The 22,422-nt window shown below is 41.3% G+C and overlaps 2 protein-coding genes across 2 annotated transcripts in view; both read left to right on the forward strand.

Annotated features, from left to right (window-relative positions):
• LOC123878311 (zinc finger protein 345-like) overlaps nucleotides 1–22,422 on the forward strand; it is a 349,298-nt gene that overhangs the window by 64,019 nt on the left and 262,857 nt on the right. The gene's annotated exons all lie outside the window — the stretch shown is intronic.
• LOC123878301 (leucine-rich repeat serine/threonine-protein kinase 1) overlaps nucleotides 1–22,422 on the forward strand; it is a 73,578-nt gene that overhangs the window by 49,676 nt on the left and 1,480 nt on the right. The window contains exons 40-56 of the mRNA XM_045925446.1: nucleotides 435–540; nucleotides 1,112–1,272; nucleotides 1,770–1,973; nucleotides 3,015–3,182; nucleotides 3,769–3,909; nucleotides 5,157–5,259; nucleotides 6,161–6,270; nucleotides 6,793–6,915; nucleotides 8,098–8,284; nucleotides 13,115–13,231; nucleotides 14,100–14,190; nucleotides 15,428–15,556; nucleotides 16,848–16,958; nucleotides 18,374–18,531; nucleotides 19,734–19,867; nucleotides 20,654–20,773; nucleotides 21,205–21,312. Of these exons, the coding sequence (XP_045781402.1) occupies nucleotides 435–540; nucleotides 1,112–1,272; nucleotides 1,770–1,973; nucleotides 3,015–3,182; nucleotides 3,769–3,909; nucleotides 5,157–5,259; nucleotides 6,161–6,270; nucleotides 6,793–6,915; nucleotides 8,098–8,284; nucleotides 13,115–13,231; nucleotides 14,100–14,190; nucleotides 15,428–15,556; nucleotides 16,848–16,958; nucleotides 18,374–18,531; nucleotides 19,734–19,867; nucleotides 20,654–20,773; nucleotides 21,205–21,312 (2,271 nt within the window). The remainder of the gene's footprint in view (nucleotides 1–434; nucleotides 541–1,111; nucleotides 1,273–1,769; nucleotides 1,974–3,014; nucleotides 3,183–3,768; nucleotides 3,910–5,156; nucleotides 5,260–6,160; nucleotides 6,271–6,792; nucleotides 6,916–8,097; nucleotides 8,285–13,114; nucleotides 13,232–14,099; nucleotides 14,191–15,427; nucleotides 15,557–16,847; nucleotides 16,959–18,373; nucleotides 18,532–19,733; nucleotides 19,868–20,653; nucleotides 20,774–21,204; nucleotides 21,313–22,422) is intronic.

A 22,422-nucleotide genomic window follows, 5' to 3' on the forward strand; every position in this document is an offset into this window, starting at 1 on the left:
CACACATACAGACAGACACACTTTCGCATTTATAATACTAGCTGATGCCCGCGACTTCGTTCGCGTGGATGTGGTTTTTTTTTAAAAATCCCGGGAACTCTTATGATTTTCCGGGATAAAAAGTAGCCTATGTGCTAATCCAGGGTATAATCTATCTCCATTCTGAATTTCAGCCCAATCCGTCCAGTAGTTTTTGCGTGAAGGAGTAACAAACATACACGCACACACACACACACATACAAACTTTCGCCTTTATAATATTAGTGTGATTAGTATGGATATGGATATGGATAAGGTAGTTTTATAATATAATTTTTTGGAGTCTGTGCCAATGAGGGGCAAGTCTTCAGTCACAAACAATAGACTGAATAGACGGTTCATGCGGCTAATTAGCAAGGATGGACAAGGGGGTTTTAATATGTTTTTGTATGTAGGTGTTCAGGCGTTTAGAACTGGGAAACGCAGAGCCGAGGCGTTTGCGACTTTCGGAAGAATCACGAGCTTCAGATGGCGATAGCGGCGTTGGTGCTGAATCAAACAGTAAGCGAAATAATAACAGTTATCTAGGGTGCAAGTGCGCAAAGTAGAACATTATAGTCACACACACACACACACACACATCAGCACACAACCATTTGCGCGGGAGTTCAAATATTTGGTAGTGCGCTTGGCGTAAACGTGGTTTTATTTGCGACGACGCCAAATGCGGGCACGATGTTTTAAGTTAGAAGAGCGACTGGTATATGGAGCGCGTATAGGTGCGAAGGTGTGCGGGATAATATTTAGGTGTAGGGAGGAAAGAGATAGTATAGGTTTGAATATGGCGCGAATACAAGTATAGGAAAAAATCCGAAAACCGTGAATTTGTATTACATGTAACCATCACAAAAATAAATTAAAATGTGTTTCAATTTTCAAAGTAAGATAACTATGCCAAATGGGGTATCATATGAAAGTACATTCCAAAACAGATTTTTATTTATTTTAATGCAAAATAGTTTTTAATTTATCGTGCAAAATGTCGAAAAAAATACCCAGTACGGAACCCTCGGTGCGCGAGTCTGACTCGCACTTGGCCGGTTTTAATGTTTAATTACGTGTTATTGTGTAGCGTCGTCACGTATGGGTTCGACGGAGGGGGTCTGCAACGGCAACTGCTTCGTGGCCACGTGCTGGACGCTGGAGGAGTGCGTGCTGGCCGCGTGCACCAGCGCGCCGCTGCGCTGTCCGCACCACGCGGACGTGCAGCTGGCCGACGTCGCGCCGGACACGGTACGTAAACCGGCTATAGTGAGCTGTTAAACGTTATAATAAAAAAATATTGTCATATAAGATGTCTCCCTCAAGCTTCCAACCCTTCCCCAAGCCTGCAACCCAGCACAATGCACTTTGCCAATGTCGAGTCATTGGCAAAGTGCATTGTGCTGGGTTGGCACTACAATAAGCCACCAATCAAGTGAAGAAGAAGATGACAGCTTGCATTGTCCGGACCTCTTGTGGCGCTCTCTGACATGCAGCTTGATTGCGGTAGAATGACAGCTACAATGTCACGATCGCAATCACCTCTGATTGGTTGACGCTCGCTCACTATTGGCCACAATGCATTGTTACAACAAGAATACCAAAAATTCAGCCAATCACGACAATTGCGATTGTAATAATGATTGATGCAGGTTTTCGGGAATTGGCCTAGCAGTTTAGTTTTGGCTGTGGATCCTTATTGCTAAATTACCTACTTGCTACACTACTAATTACTTACTCCATTGCAGTTACTCCTGGACGTGGAGGAGAAGGCGCGCGCGCGCTGGGAGCACGTGTCGTGCGGCGCGGTGGCAGGGCGCGGCGCGTTCGGCACGGTGCTGACGGGCACGTGGCGGCGCCCCGGGGCGAAGCCCTGCGCCGTGGCCGTCAAGGCGCTGCAGCCCGTCGCGCCGCCCGAGGCCAGAGACCTGACCGCGATGCAGGCGTACAAGGTCAGCGTCTCTTTGTCTCTACTTTTCAGTGATGGCTGTGCAGAACTTGCAGACATTGCATTATAACATCACAAGAAGGGCGATGATAAGAAAACAATTAGGGCAGAAAATCGCACTTTGATCTTCAATTTATCACTCATTTTTAAAGATATGAAATAAAAACAGTTGGTCTCGTATTTTTTCTGGAAAAATTAAAAACACCTTCAATTTTAAATTGATAGCCAGACCCACTGGCGTCATTTGGATAGCTCTCGCATCGAATCTTTCACCATCCGTCATATTGAATAGTGAATGATGTCACACTTCCACACACAGTTATATTCATTGTTTTGAGGCGAAAAACAGTATAGCATGAAATACGACGACTGAGCTAACCTTGTGACGTCATAGAAAGAAAGAAAGAAAGAAAATTAATTTATTCATCTTGTTAGTAGGTTAGTAGTTTTTAATAATTACTTAATAATAATCGAAAAACTTCCTGCACCCACGTGGCACAAGATGAAAAGGCCCCGGCTCAGCATTATTAGCAGCCCGGCATAGCATGAAAGCGATTCCGCAAAAACTTCGGGCGGAAAAGCTCACTTTGATTTTCATTGCTTCACTAATTTTTAAAGTTTTTTTGGCTACTTTTTGAACATTTTGAACTTTAGAATGATGGCTCAGCTTCAAAATCCTGCAGCATCCGCCATACTTTACAGAACTCTTTGACCTGCTTCCTCCTTCACCTTTCTACCATCGTACTGCAAGGCATCGTCAAGGTCTGCATCCATACGTAGTCGACATTCCTCGAACACATACGAAGCGATCTGCCTCCTCGTTTCTAATCCGAACCGCTAGGATATGGAACGCTCTTCCGGCATCAGTTTTCCCTCCCACTTTTAATATGGGTACCTTCAAGTCAAGAGTGAATAGGCCATTTCTAGCCAAGCGCGCTCCATCTTAGGCTGCATCATCATTTGCCAGCAGGTTTGATTGCAGCCAAGCGCTAGTCTATACATATAATTAAAAAAAAAACGAATGACGTCACTCTGTTGGCTCCAGGCAGCCGTGTCGCGCTGGGAGCGGGACTCGTGGGGCGCGGCGTGTCGAGCGTACTGCGGGCTGCGGCAGGAGCTGGGCATCCTGTCTCGTCTGCGGCACCCGCACGTGCTGCCATTGGTCGCCGTCTGCGCCGCCCCGCTGGCGCTGCTACTAGCCGTCGCTCCGCAGGTATATTTAGATGGCTTTCCTTCTCCATTAACACGTTGAATAATACATTGGTTTACTTCGATAGTTCGTTTATATATTTGTCACTTCTTATAATCTTAATTTATCGGTACAATAGTTATTTGTTGAACAAGATAGCAAAGTTCATTTTTATTGCAAGTGCCTAGTTGGAGCCCCGAGCGGACAAGGAAGGTTCATGAGCGTAGCGAGTAATTCTAATTAGAATTCTGAGTGTAGCGAGGGATTCAAAGGCACAAGAAACAAAAATTTTGCTATCGTGTGCTTCATACAACTTTTCACCTCAATAGCGAAAAAGTACAAGATATATTAAAAAACAGATTTTTATTATTGAAAGTCAATAGTTTAAATAATAAAATAGAGAATTTCAAAAGTTTTTATGAAATAAAATGCTGGCGTACGAAAATAGGCGTGGAAGATTTCGAACTTTTCTTGAGATAACACTTTTTTCACTGAGTGGGCAAAAACGATTTTTGCTCACTGGTTTTAGACAGGAAAGGCGTCCTCTTTAAGCTAGTGAGGTGAAAATTATCTTTGCTTCTTATGGTAAAATTTTGATGTTAAAATTCAGGGTTCGTTGGAGAGTGGTCTTCGCCGCTACAGGGGCTGTGGCGCTCGCGTTGGTCCGAGGACTGCTCGCGCGTTGGCTCTCCAAGTGGCCAGAGCATTGGAGTATCTACACGCGCACCGCGTGCTGTACAGAGATTTGAAGGTATATCTATCCATACTAATATTGTAAAAGCGAAATCGTGTCTGTCTGTCTGTCTGACTTCATTCAGTTCACCATAAACGTACAAACAGAATGACATTACAAAAAACATCCTTATATATACATAAGAGATCATATATTCCAAATTCAGTATCTTTAGATAATGACAATTCATGTATAAGTACTAAAATAAGAATAAAGCAGGGTTAATTTAAATATACTAATATAGGTACATAGAGGTTTTCACACAACTTTAGATCATTGGTCATTCATACTAATATTATATATGCAAAAGTGTGTCTGTCTGTCTGTCTGTCTGCTACGTTTTCACGACCCAACCACTGAACCGATTTTAATGAAATTTGGTACAGACTTGAGGTACATCCCGGGGAAGGACATAGGCTACTTTTATCCCGAAAAATCAAAGAGTTCCTACAGGATTAAAAAGAACCTGCAATCTACATCCACGCGGAAGAAGTCGCGGGCATCCTCTAGTAGTCTATGTTATTATTTCATTCATTATCTGGGGTCCCTCTAGACACAGTGGAGAGGTTCAAATACCTCGACCCTTAATAATAATTACCACTCACCTCACATGCTTTGGCGATGTTATAGGTAGAAATGAAACTCGTTTGTAGTATTCAGTGGAATGAAATTTATTTATGTATTTAAATAGCTTTTTTGCTTAATACTATGACAAAGTATGAAATACATGGTCTTAAAAACAAAGGGCGACATTGGTACCGATTCCGTTGGCAACTAAATTTTAGAGTATTCGCATCCTCCTCTTACCAATGTAATATGAAAAGTACAGACACATCTTGACTTTAGCTGCCAGTCGCGAGGCTATTGTTATTTATAGCGTGCACTAAAATTTAGTGTCTTTAAATGTAAAATTCATGTTCCGTCCCTTTTCAACAATATTAAAAGGAGGAGGACGCAGATACTCTAAATTTAGTTTAGAGAAAGATAACAGAATCGGCGCCATTATCAGTAAAATTTACTATTTTAGCCTAATTTGTACAAATAAAATACCAAAATCTCTATAGAGATTAGCAAATTACGCGGGAGATATTATAGTGCACAAGTATGTACAAACAGAGGTGCACTCTCCATTCCCTCACCCTCATAGCCCGATGGGACGGAAATTCGACACGACCGGAGAGAGATTAGGCGCTGGACGAAGGCTTTATGTACTCCTTAGTTGGATATAAACATCTTGTATACCTATAAAGTGTGTATGTGTGCAGTCGGAAAACGTGCTGGTGTGGTCGCTGCCGGCGCCGCAGGACGCAGAGACGGTGGAGTTCAGTACGGAACCAATCGACGTGCACGTCAAACTAGGCGACTATGGTAAGATGAAACATAACGAATATACTATTTATTCTACAGCATGTTTTGACGTGACAACGTCTTATAATTCGATAGAGCCGGCTGCACGCACGAAAAAACATGACTCATGCGGCGTTACCTCGCTCTGAGGCGTTCCATGTAAGGCTTGAAGTGCAATCGAGAGCGCGGAACGAGCGACAAAGAAGCACAATCGGCCTTTGTTGTCACGTTCAACTATCGTCAGTAAACCGACTTTACAGACAACCAATTTTTTTCAACTGCTACAGTATGGGGAAATCCAAAACGATATGGGAACCGTAGGGTCCTTTTATGTGAAAAAAATTTTGGCCAATCAGTTTTTTGGTCAAGCGTGAGTTGTCAATAAAAATAAATAAAACTGATTACTTTTCTTAATACTCTAGGTAAGATATAATAAAATTAAAATAGAATACTCAAAATTCAAAATTCAAAATATTTTTATTCAATTAGACTTTTACAAGTTCTTTTGGATCGTCAAAAGCATCTACCACTGGTTCGGAATGCCTTTCCTACCGAGAAGAACTAGCAAAACACTCGGCGGTTGCTCTTTTCAAAGATTTGATAAACAATATTATGCCATGTATAAAAGCAATTGAAGTCCCGCGCATTGCTGGAGCGAATTGCAGGTCAAATCCACGCTCTTTTATCATTTACATAATCTTCGATTGTATAATATGCTTTTCTTTTTTCTCAGGAGCATATTTTTAATAGATTTTTTGAACCTGTGTAAAGTCCAAAATTGACTGAGGAATTTTGTTATAAAAGATTATAAGATTATTAGATTTAGGCTGCTTAATAAATTTAATATTATAAATTTTGAAAGTGTAAAAAGCAGAACCTTTCGCCTATATGACTTACCGGAAGATTTCACTAATATTCGTAGGAATATCTCGCCTGGCTCCCCCCTCTGGTACAAAAGGATTTGGAGGCACGGAAGGTTTCATGGCGCCGGAAATCATGCGTTACAACGGCGAGGAAGAATATACGGAGAAGGTATTTTAATAAAAACTTTTTTTTTAATAAATGGTTTATAAAATTTTTGGGACCTCATATTTTTGAACTGTAGACATTATCTGACATGAACTATCACGGTATACCAAAACTCGTTATTAGGGTTCCGTACCTCAAAAGGAAAAACGGAACCCTTATAGGATCACTTTGTTGTCTGTCTGTCTGTCTGTCTGTCTGTCTGTCTGTCTGTCTGTCTGTCTGTCTGTCTGTCTGTCCGTCCGTCCGTCCGTCCGTCCGTCCGTCCGTCCGTCCGTCCGTTCGTCCGTCCTGTGTTTAGGAGCTTTACAGTATATTATTATTATTATATAGCTATTAAAAATTGTGTCATACCAATTGCATCTCAAATCGGGTATTTATAAACGCTAGAGCGCATTCTTCTCTTATCTTGACTCCTAATTCGGGATCTGTTTTATCGATAAATGAAAAATTTTGGTCTTTGAGTGTAACATATACAAAAAGAAAACAAATAAATCACAAGAATGTTTACATTACATTATTTTACAGGTCGATTGTTTCTCGTACGGAATGCTTCTGTACGAGATCTTCACTCTGCGACAGCCCTTTGAGGGCCACGAGGCTGTTAAGGAGGCCGTTTTGGAGGGAGCAAGGCCTCCTTTGTCGCCTAGGGTAAGCACTAGCGATTTATCACACTTCACATCACATCACATCACACTTTCACACTTCACACAATCACACTTCACACTAATATTATAAAGGCGAAAGTTTGTGTGTATGTGTGTATGTTTGTTACTTCTTCACGCAAAAACTACTGACGGATTTGGCTGAAATTTGGAATGGAGATAGATAATACCCTGGATTAGCACATAGGCTACTTTTTGTCCCCCGGAAAATCAAAGAGTTCCCACGGGATTTCGAAAAACCTAAATCCACGCGGACGAAGTCGCGGGCGTCAGGTAGTTACACTTAAATTGTTTTTCTGTCGCTTGGTATATTTCAATGTTGTAATACATTTATATTCATGAACTCAAAACTTCCTCCTCTTTCAATTGACATCCCACTCGATACAATAGCAAAGAAATTTTTTGGAGACCCCCTTTTTTGATGTAACATCCGCTAGGTTAATTATTTTCGTATTAAATATAGTCTATGTCACCTGGACTTTTTACAACGAATCAATTAACACCTCATTTATCTAAATCGGCCCAGTGGTTTAGGCGCTACAATGGAACGCACAAAATTTGGATACATACATAGACTGCTAAAATCATAACCTTTCCTTTTGGCTTTGCCGCAGTCGGGTAAAAAGCTTTTGGGCACACACATTATCGAGATAACGTATACGCATGAACGTACATTAAATCAATGTCAGTCAAAGTCAAAGTCATTTATTCAAAGTAGGTACAATTGTACTCATTTTGATGGTCGAAATTGTTAAATTTGTACGATATAGTGGTGATAATTAATTACGTAACTTAAAACTAAAGCTACGTTAGTCAGTCAGCTAGTTTATGCTTTTAATATGTAGGTACATATTTATTTATTTAATTATTTATTTAATATGGTACCGCCCACAGAGTTACACATTTAGATTAAATACATTTTGTTCCTTAAATTCTAGAGCTCTTATGCAACTCCACTTACGGGCAGTCACAGCATGCATTAACATAAACATAAGTCGTACAGTAAAATATAAAAAAATAATATAATAGCTAACCTAAGGACTATGAAAAAATAACTAAGTTATAAATTTTAAAAGAATATAATAAGATGGAAATTAAGTTAAAGTAAAGTTAAGTTAAACTAAGCTAAATTATCTAAATCATCTAAAATACATATGTCGTTATACAGGACCTACAATACCCATGCAGTATGTTGGAGAGCATGCGGCGGTGTTGGAGCGGCGCCCCCGAGTTGAGGCCCTCGGCCGCCGCGCTGGTGGCCGTGTGCGCAGCGCCCGAGTACCTCGCGCTGCGCGACGCGGCCGCCGCCAGGCCCGCGCAGGCCGCCGCCGGAGCACCCTTGAGACGACTCGCAGGTAACTAGGGCGCCAGGAAATTATAAAGGAACTATTTTGGCGAAATTCAAAATATTATATTATTTAAATAAAATAACACTTATGACAGACAGCAATTTATTCGGACGCGGCCAACAAGAGAAAGGATGACAGTTGCCACAGAACATATTTTATACAATGACATTGTCACAGAGTAGGTACTATGCGTTCACACTTCATCATCCTCCCTTGAACGCAAACCCATAGCTCCAAGGAAGTGTTGATGCTTTGGCTTTGGCAGGGCTTTGGTCAGCGAGTCTGCAGTCATCGAGCTGGTTTCAACGTACTCGACACAAATCTCTCCATTGGCTACCTTGTCTCTTACAAAGTGATGCCGCACGTCGATGTGTTTGCTGCGAGCCTGAAAACTTTCATTACACGTTAGCTTGATTGCACTTTGGTTATCACAGTACAATTTCAGAGGAAAAAGTTTTTCTTGCGGCCAAAGTTCAGTGTGCAGCTGCCTTAACCATAAGGCTTCTTGAACTGCGGCAGACAGAGACATATACTCTGCCTCGGTGGTGGATAAGGCTACTGTTGGTTGCCTCCTTGAGTTCCATGATATGGCAGAGCCCTGAAACATAAAAATGTAACCAGTACAAGAACGACGATCTTCAGAGTTTGAAGCCCAATCAGCATCACAGTATCCAATGATTGATTCGTTATTTGGCTTGTACATTAGTTTCATATTTCTTGTACCCTTCAGGTAACGCATTAATCTCTTGACTGCTTGCCAGTGATTAATTTCAGGTTTATTATTAAATTTACTCAAAGTGTTAACTGCATAGGTTATGTCGGGCCTAGTTCCTTGGCATAAGTAAAGTAAACATCCAATAGCTTCTTGATAGGGTACGTCTGTCAAGATATCTTTACCAGAGCTTGTAAGTATCATTCCTGGTTCCATGGGTGTACTCGCAGGCTTACATTCACCCATATGGAAACGTTCTAAGATCTGATCAATATATCTTGTTTGATCAATGCATATAGCATCTTCTAGGTATGTAATTCTGAACCCAATGCAGTAATTAGCTCTTCCTATGTCTTGCATTTTAAAATTTTCCTTTAATTGTTGTTTTAAATTTTTAGCTTCATTTTCATCAGTATAAAACAAAAGTAAGTCATCCACATATACTGCAATTATTAATATATTTTTCTTAGAAATATTGTAATAGATACAAGGTTCGACCTTTGACCTTTTCAAACCAATATTTTGTAGGACATCATTTAGTTTCATATTCCATCTTCTGCTTGCTTGTTTTAAGCCATAGATTGATTTATTAAGTTTACATACTTGTTCATTTTGTTTATATAATGGTGGCTGCTCCATGTACAATTCCACGTCAATTTCACCTTGAAGGAAGGCAGTCACAGCATCCATCTGCTCTATTTTCATTTTGTATTTAACAGCCAAGCCGATCAAGTATCTAACTGAGGTATGACGGACAACAGGCGCATACACTTCTTCATAGTCAATACCTCGCCGTTGTGCATAGCCTTTGATAACTAATCTTGCTTTATATTTGCTTATGTTGCCTTCTGCATCCAGCTTCGTCTTATAAACCCATTTGCAAGGTATGGCTCGACGACCTGATGGAAGATCGGTGAGTGTCCACGTGTTATTCTCTATTAGTGAATTATACTCAGATTCCATAGCTTTTTGCCACTGAAGACAGTTAACGCTTGACAAAGCTGCCTCTGGTGTCTCAGGATCCTCTTCTATCGGTGTAACAGAGCTGGTTACCGCCTGACATAAAAAAGTCTTCTTGATGTTTTGTCTAGGTCTCAAAGATATCTGCCTTGGGGTAACTTCCTTTATTGGCTCCTCTGGTACATAGGTCTCATCAGCACCATAAGTTGTGTCAGAGCTATCTATAAGAGAGCTTGTACTCAGATCTGCTGCATCAGCAGTTGTGCTGCAGGACTCTTTTGAGGTCTCTTGTAAGCTGTCAGTATTCTTTTCAGTCAATGGAATAAGTGCATAATCCTTTTTAATATCATTTTCTAAAAATATGACATTTCTACTTCTTAAAACTTGTTTCTTTGACTCATCATATAACCTATATCCTTTTGTGTCACTACAATATCCAACGAATATTAATTTTTGAGATTTACTATCCCATTTTTGTCTTTTCTCTTTGGGAATATGCACCATAGCTTTACAACCAAATATTCTCAAATTACTTATGTCTGGTTTCTTTCCACTCCATACTTCCTCAGGAGTCTTGTATTGTAGCGACTTCGTGGGAGCTCTGTTGATGACATATGCTGCTGTTGACACTGCCTCAGCCCAAAATTGTTTAGATAAACTGGAATTTAAAAGCATACATTTAGCTCTCTCGACCAAAGTTCGGTTCATTCGCTCGGCTAACCCATTTTGCTCAGGCGTGTAAGGATTGGTTGTTTGATGTTGGATACCTGATTTTTTCAAGAAGTTATCAAACTCATTATTTACATATTCTTTGCCATTATCTGTTCTTAATATCTTAATCTTTCTATTTAACTGATTTTCAACAAGATTTTTGAACTCTTTAAATTTTTCTAAGGAATCAGACTTTGATTTTAAAAAATAAACATAAACTTTCCTAGAACAGTCATCAATAAATGTAATAAAATATCTGGCACCTCCCAGAGATAGCTTTTCCATGGGTCCACATATATCGGAGTGAACTAAACCGAGGATTTCAGAAGCTCTCGTGCCCTCATGCTTAAACGACTGTCTCGTCTGCTTTCCTTCAATACAAGTAGTGCAAAGTACATTATTTGTATTTATGGACTGTGGTAAATCGGTACCAGTAGTAAATTCTTTAATTTTTGCAAGGTCAGTAAAGTTTAGGTGACCTAATCTTTGATGCCATAAATAAGTAGAAGTAAAAAGTGCATATGCTGCATCATTCACCACATACATATTATTTATACATTTAGCTGTCAAAATTAATTTCTGATTTTGATAGACGCTGCATTCATTTTCTGTAAATTTTAACTGACACCCATTCCGAGTCATTTGACTGACTGACAGCAAGTTGGTTGCTAGTCCTGGCACGTATAAAACGTCTCTAACCTGAATGACTTGAGTGTTGTTGCCGGATCCTGGTATTTGTAGATTTAAATTGCCACATCCTTTCACTTGTAAGCTTTTACTGTCTGCCATTTTTATCGTTGCTACTGTTGCTGTCTTGCGATCATATAACCAATCTTCTCGGTTGGTCATATGCACACTCGCACCGGAGTCGATGACCCAGCAATTGTCAACGCTAACTGAAAAAGCAGAAAAAGCAGCTACAAATCCAGAATTGCTATTATTACTTTTAGATTTACTCTCTTTCTTCTTACTAGAAGTACAATTTGTGCTCTTGTGACCATATTCGTTACAGGTGTAGCACCTGGGTCCCTTTCCGTGACCCTTGTTCCGACTAAACTTGTGTACATTCCTTTTACTATAATTAGTATAAAATGCAGCTGAGTCAGAGGACTTTACATCTTGTAAAATTTTAGTTTTTACAAAATCTGCACTAATAGACACACCCGAACTCTCTATTGCCATGATCATAGGTTTGTAGGTGTCCGGCAAACCTGCCAGAAGCAAAGTGCCTAACCACTCATCATCTACAGCAAAACCTATATTTCTGAGTTTGTGTGCAGTGGACATCACCTTGTTCACGTATTCCTCAACATTTGAGCAACTATCTAGGCTTGTTGTAATTAAATCTTTCAAAAGTCCTACCTTACGTGACAGGCCGGAGTCGTCGAATGCGCGCTGTAAGTTTAGCCATACCTCGCGTGCTGTCCGTGCTTCTTGAACGTGTATATAATTTACCGGGTCAATAAGCAATATGATTTTTGACTTTGCCTTGACATCTTTTTGAGCATCTTTAGCGCCCGGATCAATACATTCCCACAAATCCTCGTGCTCGAGATATGATTTCACGGCGAATTTCCATGTATTGTAGTTGTCTCGACCAGTGAGCTTCTCAATAAAGGCAAGTGGATTGATTGACGCCATGATGTCCTGAAAAGTAAAGGCCCTACGCGTTCGTCCGAAATCTGTCTTAATCCGCCGAAATAAACTGTATTTATTTGATTTTAATTTATTACGCGCAGTGGCCGTCCGGGGCCCAAAACCTAAAGGAACTATTTTGGCGAAATTCAAAATATTATATTATTTAAATAAAATAACACTTATGACAGACAGCAATTTATTCGGACGCGGCCAACAAGAGAAAGGATGACAGTTGCCACAGAACATATTTTATACAATGACATTGTCACAGAGTAGGTACTATGCGTTCACACTTCATCAAATTATACTCGTATCGATTTATTACAAAATCTACTAACGTATTTTTTTAATTTTTAACCCAGAGCCCCAAAACCAATTTTTATGGATATAACTTTAAAAAAAACCGAGTCCAAGGCCGAGTGCGCACTGAGGGTTCCGTACTCGGGTATTTTTCCCAACATTTTGCACGATAAATAAAAAACTACATAAGAATAAATAAAAATCTGTTATGGGATGTACAAGTAAAGCCCTTTCGTATGATACCTCACTGTATAGTTATCTTACTTTGAAAATTTAAACATATTTTAATATTTTTTTTAATGATGTAACTAAAAATTCACGGTTTTTGGATTTATTCCTTTACTTGTGCTATAAGACCTACCTACCTACCAAATTTCATGATTCTAGGTCAACGGGAAGTACGCTATAGGTCTCTTGACAGACAGACAACAAAGTGATCCTGTAAGGGTTCCGTTTTTCCTTTTGAGGTACGGAACGCTAAAAACACATTATTAGCGAAATGTTTGTTTCCGCAGATGATGGTGCGGACGGGTGGGAGATATGGTACGGGGGCGCAGAGCCGGAGCGTGCGCATACGCTCATAACTACCCCCACCACCTTCACACACCACCACACAGTCCGGGTGCCGCCAGGTGAGTACACCAGCATATTATAGAAGCAGGCGTTATTTTGCGGAAGTCCATGATATACAAGGATGATATAAAAGCTTAATTTGCTATAATCCGCCAAACCAACGAAATCTGTATGGTACGCAGCACCACACAAATGACGCGCGTTTCGCCCCGACACCGGAGCATCCTCAGGAGATGTAGACCTCACGATGCCTAATTGCAAAGTCTTTGCAGACATACAGATTAACTTAATTTTACTTACCATACAGATTTCGTTGGTTTGGCGGATTTTTTTTTTTTTATTCACTATAGGCAAGCGCTTGACTACAATCACACCTGAAAGTGATAATGTGGTCTAAGATGGGACGCGTTTACCTAGAAGGTGCCTATTCACTCTTGTTTTAAAGATACCGTAAGATGTAGGATTGTAATTGGTAGGAAACACAGATCGCGGGAGAGTATTCCAAACCTTAGCCATGCGTATGAGGAATGAAGATGCAAAACGTTTCGTGCGTGTAGATGGAATGTCGACGACATTTATCATTATTATAGCAAATTAAGCTTTTATATCATCCTTGTAGACCAGAATAGCTAATTGGATAGCTCAGGATCCCTGAATCAATGGTACAGGTGTTGAAATATTGATACTTGGTAGCCAAACGAATCATGTAAGCTAGGGTGATACAACTACTGACGACCATAAGTCAGAGTGAGAGTTTCGCCAGGGTGGGTTAACTTCTCCGGATCTTTTTAACGTATATGTTAATTCGCTAACTCAATGATCAACACTAAAAGATAGGCATCAAGCTCATTTCAACTTTATTGGATTGATAAATTAGAACTATCAAATCTTGAAATAAACTTGTATTTATTTATATCGTTATTCCAGATAACTCGGAGCCAGTGGTGGTGACAGCGATGTGCAGAGTCGGCACCAGTATGTGGCTCGCTGATTCCGTCGGTCGGCTCTTTGTTTACGCGTGAGTACAGTATTACCACTTTTATTAAGTAGAATCGGCAAAATTCGTTTGCGCAAAACACAACCTAACCACGCGATTCCCTTTCAGACTAGGAAATAGGTATACTTACAGCATTATTTTTATAAAACAAAATATTCTTAATTATGAAATAATTGGTGATCTACATAGTAGGCAAACTAAAAACCGTAATAAGCTTGCGACTCTTACGCTCCGCCTCGGGAAAGTCCAAAAGTCATTTGTGGGAATGAATAAGAAAACCCCTTTTATGACAAAAATCCGCAATCTATTGGGAACTCTTTGATTTTTCGGGATAAAAAGTAGCTTTTGTCAATCCCTGGGTTGTAAGCTATGTTTGTACCTTGCATCAAAATCGGGTAAACTGTTGGGCTGTGAAAAGCTAACAGACAGACAGACGGACACACTTTCGCACTTATAATTGTTTACTCACTTAAAATTGTGTTTTTCACTAGGTTTAGATTATGCTTTGATTATTTATTTATAATTTGGCACAATTGTCGACCATTTTTCACTCATAGTTCTTGAAAGAGAGACACGCCACCCGCGTGGTGTTGCCACTATAATTATTGTCTAAGATGTTACGCTGGATGACTTCCTTCATCAGCGAAACGTGCCGAGAGAGTCAAATAACACCCTATACAGAATGCAGACTACACTCAAATCCTTCGTTACCTAGCATCGGTGCGAAACGGACGTACACACTTATTTTTAACCCCCGACCCAAAAAGAGGGGTGTTATAAGTTTGACGTGTGTGAGTGAAGTTATAAGTTTGAAGTTTGTCTGTGTATCTGTGTATCTGTGTGTCTGTGTATCTGTGTATCTGTGTATCTGTCTGTGGCCTCGTAGCGCCTAAACGAATGAACCGATTATAATTTAGTTTTTTTGTTTGAAAGGTAGCTTGATCGAGATCCAAGTAAATCGGTTCAGCCGTTTGAAAGTTACCAGCTCTTTTCATGCTACTGTAACCTTCTTGTCGGGGGTGTTACTTATAGATTTTTAATTTACACTTGTAATTTTACTTATTATGTACAATTTCATGTAAACCGATTGATTAAACCATTTTCACCACCAAAAGGATTTCTACTTTCTCTACCAGCTCTGGACAGTCGTCCTTATGTAACTGAAATAAAAAAAGTTATTTATGATTGTTTTAACAATAATATTAGTATGGATTAGTATAGATATAGATTTTTAGAAGTGTAAATGTTGTTCGTGCAGGATATCAACGTGCACGCTGTCGTGGAGCGTGCGGCTGCACGAGGCGGTGGGCGGCGCGCCCAGTGCGGTCGCGGCCTTGCACCACCTCGCGCCTCTGCCCCGCCTGGCTATAGCCTTGGCTTGCGGAAGGTATGCCTGAGATACCTTTACTCTTTTAAGAATAAGATCCGCTTATTTTAGAGTTAAATTCCGCTAATTTAATACCAGCGCTCAGGTTTTTTGCTTATTTTCATAGTATTATGTCTTATGGAATCTTAATATGGGGTAGAGCGGCAGATATTGGGAGAATTTTTGTATTACAAAAAAGGGCAATACGCGCAATTTATAACTTAAAACCACGCGATTCACTTCGAGAAAAATTTAAGGAAATAGGTATCCTTACCGTAGCCTCTCAATATATTTACAACAACATAATTTTTGTAAGACAAAATATTCTTAGTTACAAGAGAGTTGGCGATCTACACAACAGGCTGACTAGACACCGTAACAGGCTTGCGACTCCTACGCTCCGCCTCAGGAAGGTCCAAAAGTCATTTGTGGGAATGGGTATAATCTTTTATAACAAAATTCCTCAGCCAATTTTGGACTTGCCTTTACACAGGTTCAAAAAATCTATTAAAAATATGCTCCTGAGAAAAGCATATTATACTATCGAAGATTATGTAAATGATAAAAAAGCGTGGATTTGACCTGCAATTCGCTCCAGCAATGCGCAGGACTTCAATTGCTTTTATACATGGCATAATATTGTATATCAAATCTTTGAAAAGAGCAACCGCCGAGTTTCTTGCTGGTTCTTCTCGGTAGGAAAAGCATTCCGAACCAGTGGTAGATGCTTTTGACGATTCAAAAGAACTTGTAAAAGTCTAATTGAATAAAAATAATTTTGAATTTGAATTTGAATTTGTTTTAAAACCTGCAGCATTAATGCTGAGCCGGGGCCTTTTCATCTTGTGCCATGTGGGTGCAAGAATTAGTTATTATTAAGTACTTATTAAAATCTACTACTAACCCAATACTAACCTAAGTTTGTCTATACTTGTTGATGCACACACAAGATGAATAAACTAATTTTCTTTCTTTCTAATTTAAGAGTAAATTCCGCTTATTTTAGAGATTCAATTTCGCAAATGCAGATAGTAGCTAATGCTGTTCTACGCAATCTCTCGGTTGGCAGGTAATCTAGTGATATCCATTTCCGCAGGAGCATTATGAAAAAGTTTTTTTTTTTTTTTTTGAAATTTATTTATTTTATTATGCAAAGTGAATCTTGCTCATGGTTCAACCTTACCTTACCTTCGCTAGCTTGCTATTATATAACTAATAACTATTACTTGATGATATAAGAAACAATAAATTCCGAAGATTTTAGAGACAATGTATTCCGCAAAATTTAGAGAAAGTAATTAACATATTGCAGGTTGTTCATAGTGACGTCGGAGCGGCCGGAAGCGGAAGGCAGTTTCGTGCTGACTGAGCTCGGCACCGCCACCGAACTATGCTGCCTTGCCTCCGTCCACACCAATAACGGGTAGGTTTGATTATCATCATGATCAGTCCATAGCCGGCTCACTACAGAGGACGGATCACCTCTCAATATCTCTCTGGGCCATAGCGGTACAAGTGCGGATTAGCAGACTTCACACACATTTGAGAATATTATAAAGAACTAGCTGATGGCCGCGACTTCGTTCGCGTGGATGTATCCTACATCACACACACACTCACACACACACACACACACACACACGCACGCACGCACGCACGCACGCACGCACGCACGCACGCACGCACGCACGCACGCACGCACGCACGCACGCACGCACGCACGCACGCACGCACGCACGCACGCACGCACGCACGCACGCACGCACGCACGCACGCACGCACGCACGCACGCACGCACGCACGCACGCACGCACGCACGCACGCACGCACGCACGCACGCACGCACGCACGCACGCACGCACGCACGCACGCACGCACGCACGCACGCACGCACGCACGCACGCACGCACGCACGCACGCACGCACGCACGCACGCACGCACGCACGCACGCACGCACGCACGCACGCACGCACGCACGCACGCACGCACGCACGCACGCACGCACGCACGCACGCACGCACGCACGCACGCACGCACGCACGCACGCACGCACGCACGCACGCACGCACGCACGCACGCACGCACGCACGCACGCACGCACGCACGCACGCACGCACGCACGCACGCACGCACGCACGCACGCACGCACGCACGCACGCACACACACACACACACACACACACACACACACACACACACACACACACACACACACACACACACACACACACACACACACACACACACACACACACACACACACACACACACACACACACACACACACACACACACACACACACACACACACACACACACACACACACACACACACACACACACACACACACACACACACACAAACTTTTGCCTTTATAATATTAGTGTGATTCTCAGGCATGCAGGTTTCCTCAAGATGTTTTCCTTCGCCGTCAAAGGGAATGATATTTAATTTCCTTAAACGGTTATTACTCGGAAAAGTTAGAGGTGCGTTCCCGGGATCGAACCTCCGACCTTCCAAATTTATTTATTTATTTTTTCATTAATTCATTCATTAACCCCCGACCCAAAAAGTTATGTTTGACGTGTGTATCTGTGTATCTCTCTGTGGCATCGTAGCGCCTAAACGAATGAACCGATTTTAATTTAGTTTTTTTTTGTTTGAAAGGTAGCTTAATTAAGAGTGTTCTTAGATATAATCCAAGAAAATCGGTTCAGCCGTTTGAAAGTTATCAGCTCTTTTCTAGTTACTGTAACCTTCACATGTCGGGGGTGTTATAAATTTTTAATTTACACTTGAAATATAATATTTTCGGAATACCTATCGGAACTTACAGTACCGAGGTGTGGGCGGGTGGAGACAGACTCTACACTTACACAGTGACAGAGGAAGGTGTGAGTGCGGCAGAGTCCTTGCCTGCACCCGCGCCGGGGAAGCTGGCTCTTCTCGCGGCCGCTAGGAACGTGCCCGTCGTGCTGGGGAGCTGCTCACCCGGTGAGTGGTCACCGTATTCAACCAACTTCATATTTAAGTAGATATTGATACTTTATTAACCCCCGACCCAAAAAGAGGGGTGTTATAAGTTTGATGTGTGTATCTGTGTATCTGTGTATCTGTCTGTGGCATCGTAGCGCCTAAACGAATGAACCGATTTTAATTTAGTTTTTTTTGTTTGAGAGGTTGCTTGATTAAGAGTGTTCTTAGATATAATCCAAGAAAATCGGTTCAGCCGTTTGAAAGTTATCAGCTCTTTTCTAGTTTTCTTGTAGAAAAGAAGGTTAGATAACCGTTAGGTTCATAATATTATGTCAATAGACAAATGTCAAGCTGTCAAGATGGACGTTGCCTAAATACATAATTATTTATTTGAAAATGATGTTTTGGAAAACTCAGATACTTTGGATCGTCGGGGGTGTTATAAATTTTTAATTTACACTTGTTTTCATTTTCACTTTATTTTAACTTCTGTTTAAATAAAGGTTCACTGTATTTTTTCAATATTCGACTACACATATACGTCTGCTATTGTGCATAGGTAACCTCACCGTGGTACATAGGAAAAAAGTTGACTCCGCCAAAATTGTTTTCATAAAAAAAGAGCAAATGGTTCCTAAGACGCTTTCCCAGTGTCTTCTATGGTTTTAGATTTCCCCATACTGTCCAAGTTAAAAAAAAACACTTTGTATAACATATTATACAGGTTACAATAGGTTAGTGTTATTATATACTAGCTGATGCCCGCAGCTTCGCCCGCGTGGATTGGTCAGATCCCCTGCAGCATCAGAATTGAGGAGTTGGAATCCCAAATTTTTTATGAAACAATGTCCCAAAGTTCCTCTATCGATTAAAAAAAAATGACGCAAATCGGTTCAGAAATCTCGGAGATTTCGGTATACATAAGTAGAAAAACACAACTCCCTTTTTGAAAGTCGGTTAAAAAAGTAGCCTATGTTACGCCCTGGTCAATCCTCTACTTGTTTGTGAAAGTCCCGTCAAAATCGGTTCAGCCGTTCCGAAGATTAGCCTTTTCAAACAGACAGACAGACAGACAGACAAAAATTTTAAAAACGTGTGATTCAGTTATGGTATCGTTTAAATAACCATATGAGGTCAATATGAGGTAGTTATTTCGAAATTACAGACAGACACTCCAATTTTATTTATTATTAGTATAGATATTTACCGCTTGTTTGTAGGAGTGTTCGTGTACGCGTGGTGCGCGCAAACTCGTCGAGCAAGCGCGAGGCTCGACTGCAGCAAGCTCGCGCCGTGCTCGGAGAGCCTGCAGTCCATCGCGTTGGACGAGCGACTCAACGAGGAGCGGTGTCGGGTATGTGGCACACACATCCATACTTCCATACTAATATTATAAATGCGAAAGTGTGTCTGTCTGTCTGTCTGTCTGTCTGCTACGCTTTCACGGCTCAACCGCTGAACCGATTTTAATGAAATTTTGTACAGACTTAGGATACATTCCAGGGAAGGACATTGGCTACTTTTTATCCCGGAAAAACAAACAGTTCCCGTGGGATTCCTAAATACTCATCCGCTTGATCGATTCGTATGAAATTTGGTACCGAGGTAGCTTGCGTCCCTGTTATTGATATAGGCAACTTTTCATCCCGGAAAATCAAACAGTTCCCACGCGATCTTTAAAAACCTAAATTAACGCGGACGAAGTCGCGGGCATCCTCTAGTATACAATATATACACACCACAAACATACACTGCACTCAACTACATGCAAAATTACACACATACGCGCACACGCACACACTATAACTCTCTCACTCCCTCTCTCTTTCTCTCACATACACACGCACACACACACACACTTGTGGATATTGCATGGAGCACTAATTAAAACCAGCTGTTCTGTTGGCGACCATTTTTAAGGGGTTAGCGTGAGTAAAAAATAGTAAAATAGCGACGATTATTGTTGCAAGATGGGGGCTTCAAAATGGCTGTTCTGCTTGGCGGACATGGCTGAAATATGACTGAAACAAAAGTTACTTTCTTATAGAAGATTTTCTTGAAAAATAAGTAATTTTAGTGCTAGTGTGGGTTAGTGTGAGTACGTATAACGTAACGCAGTGTGAAGGTGTGCTGTTGCCAGGTGACGGCGCTGTGCGTGCTGGGCGAGGAGGTGTACGTGGGCACCGCGTGGGGCTGCATCGTGGTCGCGCACGCCGCCTCCTTGCGACCACTCACCGTCTTCCGACCCTATGAGGAGGAGGTTAGTGGGTTTTTTAGGGTTCCGTACCCCAAAAGGAAAAACGGAACCCTCATAGGATCTCTTTGTTGTCTGTCTGTCTGTCCGTCCGTCCGTCCGTCGTGTCTCTCAAGAAAACCTATAGGGTACTTCTCGTTGACCTAGAATCATGAAATTTGGTAGGTAGGTAGGTCTTAGCCTTGTGCTAAAGGAATAAATCTGAAAACTGTGAATTTGTGGTTACATCACAGAAATAAGAGTGTTTCCGACACGCACTTGGCCGGTTTTTTTAATGCCAATCGACTCAGTTTCATGTAAGGATCATTTCATTGTATTGAAAGAAAAAAATCGGGCAGAAGTTGGTCAAATTTGAGTAAATGTTTTTTCATACAATTTCTAAGTAACTGGTAGGTAGGTAACCTAATAACACTAATGGTTGTACTGATTGGTCGCAGGTGCGCGCGATAGTGCCGCTACTACCCCACGGCAGCACCCGCGGCGCGCTGCTCGCCACGTTCGGCGCGGGGTACCGCCCGCTCGTGCAGCGGTATGCGCCCGCTCAGGTAACTGTCTCCATTATACGACTGCCAGATGTTTTACGGGTCACCCTGTATTTCAGGGCATGATAATACATGATCAACCCATTTCCGCCCCACAACTGTGTACAGGTCTCCTCTCAGAATGAGAAGGGTTTAGACCATAGTCTGCCACGCTGGCTCAATGCGGATTGGTAGACTTCACTCACCTTTGAGAACATGGAGAACTCTCAGGCATGCAATGCAGGTTTCCTCGCGATGTTTTCCTTCACCGTTAAAGCAAGTAATATTTAATTGCTTAAAACGCACATAACTGAAAAGTTAGTGGTGCGTGCCCGGGATCGAACCCCCGACCTCCGATTAGGAGGCGGACGTTCTAACCACTAGGCTATCTCAGCTTAATGATAATACAGAAACCCATAATTGAGAAAATTAAATACGGGGTAAATAAAGCTCCCGTATTTTTTTACAAATTCAGCCGGAGTTGGCCAGTGAAACCAAAATGAAACGCTTTGTCCAGTAGAAAGAATACTTTCCTTGTGTGGACCAATACCCGCGTAGCCGAAACCGACTCAATATTGATACTGTGAAGGCGGAACTACAATTTAAATGTAATTTTTAACCAACTTCAAAAAAAGAGGAGGTTCTCAATTCGTCGGAATCTTTTTTTTTTTAAATGTATGTTCCCCGATTACTCAAAGACCCCTGGACTGATTTGGAATTTTTTTTTTCTGAAAGGGTATATATGTTACGGGCAATTTGATAAGTCCGGGCACTATTAATAATGGCCGGCCTGTATTAATAATGCCCGACTCAATTGGGCAATGTGATTAAAACAGCATATTTAATCACTTTTCCCGGCCATTATGAATAATGCCCACCCTATCTTGGGCAAAGTAATAAAATAGGTGAACTGTAGTGTTTTTGTTTATTAAATGAAAGAACCTAACCTAACCTAAGCTTTTTTTTTGATACGTGGGAAAATCCTCATGGATACCACCGTGCTCGGCGAGGCGAGGTGGTTATGTCGGACTCTTACCGACTAAAACCCCACGGCTTAGCGTCTCAATCGTTGTTGCTGGGCACAGGGACACGAGCGTTTTGAACTGCGACCCAGCTAACGGCGCCCGCCAAGGC

Source organism: Maniola jurtina, chromosome 26 (assembly GCF_905333055.1).
Source record: "Maniola jurtina chromosome 26, ilManJurt1.1, whole genome shotgun sequence".
Classification (NCBI taxonomy): domain Eukaryota; kingdom Metazoa; phylum Arthropoda; class Insecta; order Lepidoptera; family Nymphalidae; genus Maniola; species Maniola jurtina.